We start from the raw sequence: 1,523 nt of genomic DNA on the forward strand, positions 1-1,523 counted from the left end.
CCGCCGGACCATGGCATGGGCACAGGGGGATCTGACATCCTCACTCTCCATCATCATTGCTTTGGCTGCCTGCCTCTCTGCCACCACCAGCGAAGGTAGGAACCGGGGTGGCCCTGGCGTGACGGGGCAGTCTTGGGGGGGCCCTGCGGGGTTGCTGTGGCTGTTTGGCTGCGTCTGCATGGGCTTGCTCACTCTGCTGGGCTTAGCTTCTCCCTCCTCCCAGGGGAGTGCAGCCTCCTGCTTGAGTTTGCTGATCCTGGAGCTTTTGCACCAGAGGCTAAACTTCGGAGCTGGGCTGGAGGACTTGATTTCTGCAGCAATGCCTGCCAGCTCTGCCTGGCCTCCCCTGCAAGGGCTCTGCTGCAGCGTGCAGGGGTGGCAGCAGAGGGGACAGGGACACAGGCACCAGCTCAGCCATGGCGATCCCCACCACCGGAGCAGGCGGCAGCGCGGGGCCGTGCACACTGGTGGGGTTGTGACAGAGCGAGTGGGTGGGTGCAGGAGGGCGTGCAGGGGGTGTGGGGAGCTGGAAGGGCACTCAGGTGGGAAACTTGTGGTGGGGGAGAAGGCTGGAAACTTCTGAAGTGGAAGGCAGGGATGCAGCCAGAGACCCTCTCCTGACATCTCGGTGCCAGCCGCGTCAGGCCTGCTCCCTCTGCCCGGCCACTCCACCCTGCTGCCGGCTGCACTCATCCCTGGCCCTTGTCGGCAGCTCAACCCTGCTCCGGTGTCGCGGGCCCCCCTCGGCTTCGGCAGCACTGCTTCCACTGCTGCCACCCACTCACTCGCCTGCTGCCTTCCCTTCCATGCTGGCAGTGTCAGCGCCGCTGCTTCCCAGGTCTGCTGATCTTCATCACCCGGAGATCTGCCGTTCCCGCTCCCAAGCATGTCCTTGGCACCAGCAGCAGCATCCTTCCTCCCTTCTGCTGTGCCTGAGAGCCATGGCCAGCACGGCGCAGCCCTCTGCAGCGAGCCCTGGTGCTGGTGTCCCCAGCCGGTGCTGGCAGTGGCAGCCCTCCCTTCTCCTGCCCCGGCGTCTCTGACATCCTTCCGGCACGCTGAGGCCCATGGGCTGGCACCACGATGCCTCAAGCACTTTGCAGCACCCCACCGGGCTGGCTCCTCATGCCTCCTGCCATCTCCCAACACCCACCCACACCTCCCCTCCCACCCAGCCTGTCCTCCTCACCAGTATTACGCGTTTCTGTCTATTTGCTGGTCCTCACCCTGTTTTCTGCCAGCTGCCCGCTTCCTGACACTCCTGCTCCTTTCCCCACTGGCTTTCCTGCCCCTGCGGGGGGATGCACTGGGCTCTCACTGCTGGGGACGGGCTGTGTGTGTGCAGGATGGGACCTCAGCACCCGACACCCCCAGCACATGCTCGCTATGGTGCCGCAGCTGCCCTGTGCCCCCGGTGCTGGGCAGAGCGTGGTGCAGGACGCTGCCCGTGCCGCCCCGGGCTCTCCCCGCTGCAGCCCTGCAAAGTCAAGCAGCCTTGCCTGAACTTGGCTGGCCCTGGGCTT

General features: G+C 65.6%; 1 protein-coding gene across 1 annotated transcript in view; it reads left to right on the forward strand.

Moving 5' to 3' along the window:
- Positions 1 to 10: 10 nt before the first annotated feature.
- The window catches only part of EPHA8 (EPH receptor A8), a 61,197-nt gene continuing 59,684 nt past the window's right edge, over positions 11 to 1,523 (forward strand). Inside the window, exon 1 of the mRNA XM_035900575.1 lies at positions 11 to 95. Within this exon, the coding sequence (XP_035756468.1) occupies positions 11 to 95 (85 nt within the window). The remainder of the gene's footprint in view (positions 96 to 1,523) is intronic.

The sequence above is a fragment of the Egretta garzetta genome, unplaced genomic scaffold, assembly GCF_000687185.1.
Source record: "Egretta garzetta isolate BGI_Z169 unplaced genomic scaffold, ASM68718v1 scaffold108, whole genome shotgun sequence".
Taxonomy (NCBI): Eukaryota; Metazoa; Chordata; class Aves; order Pelecaniformes; family Ardeidae; genus Egretta; species Egretta garzetta.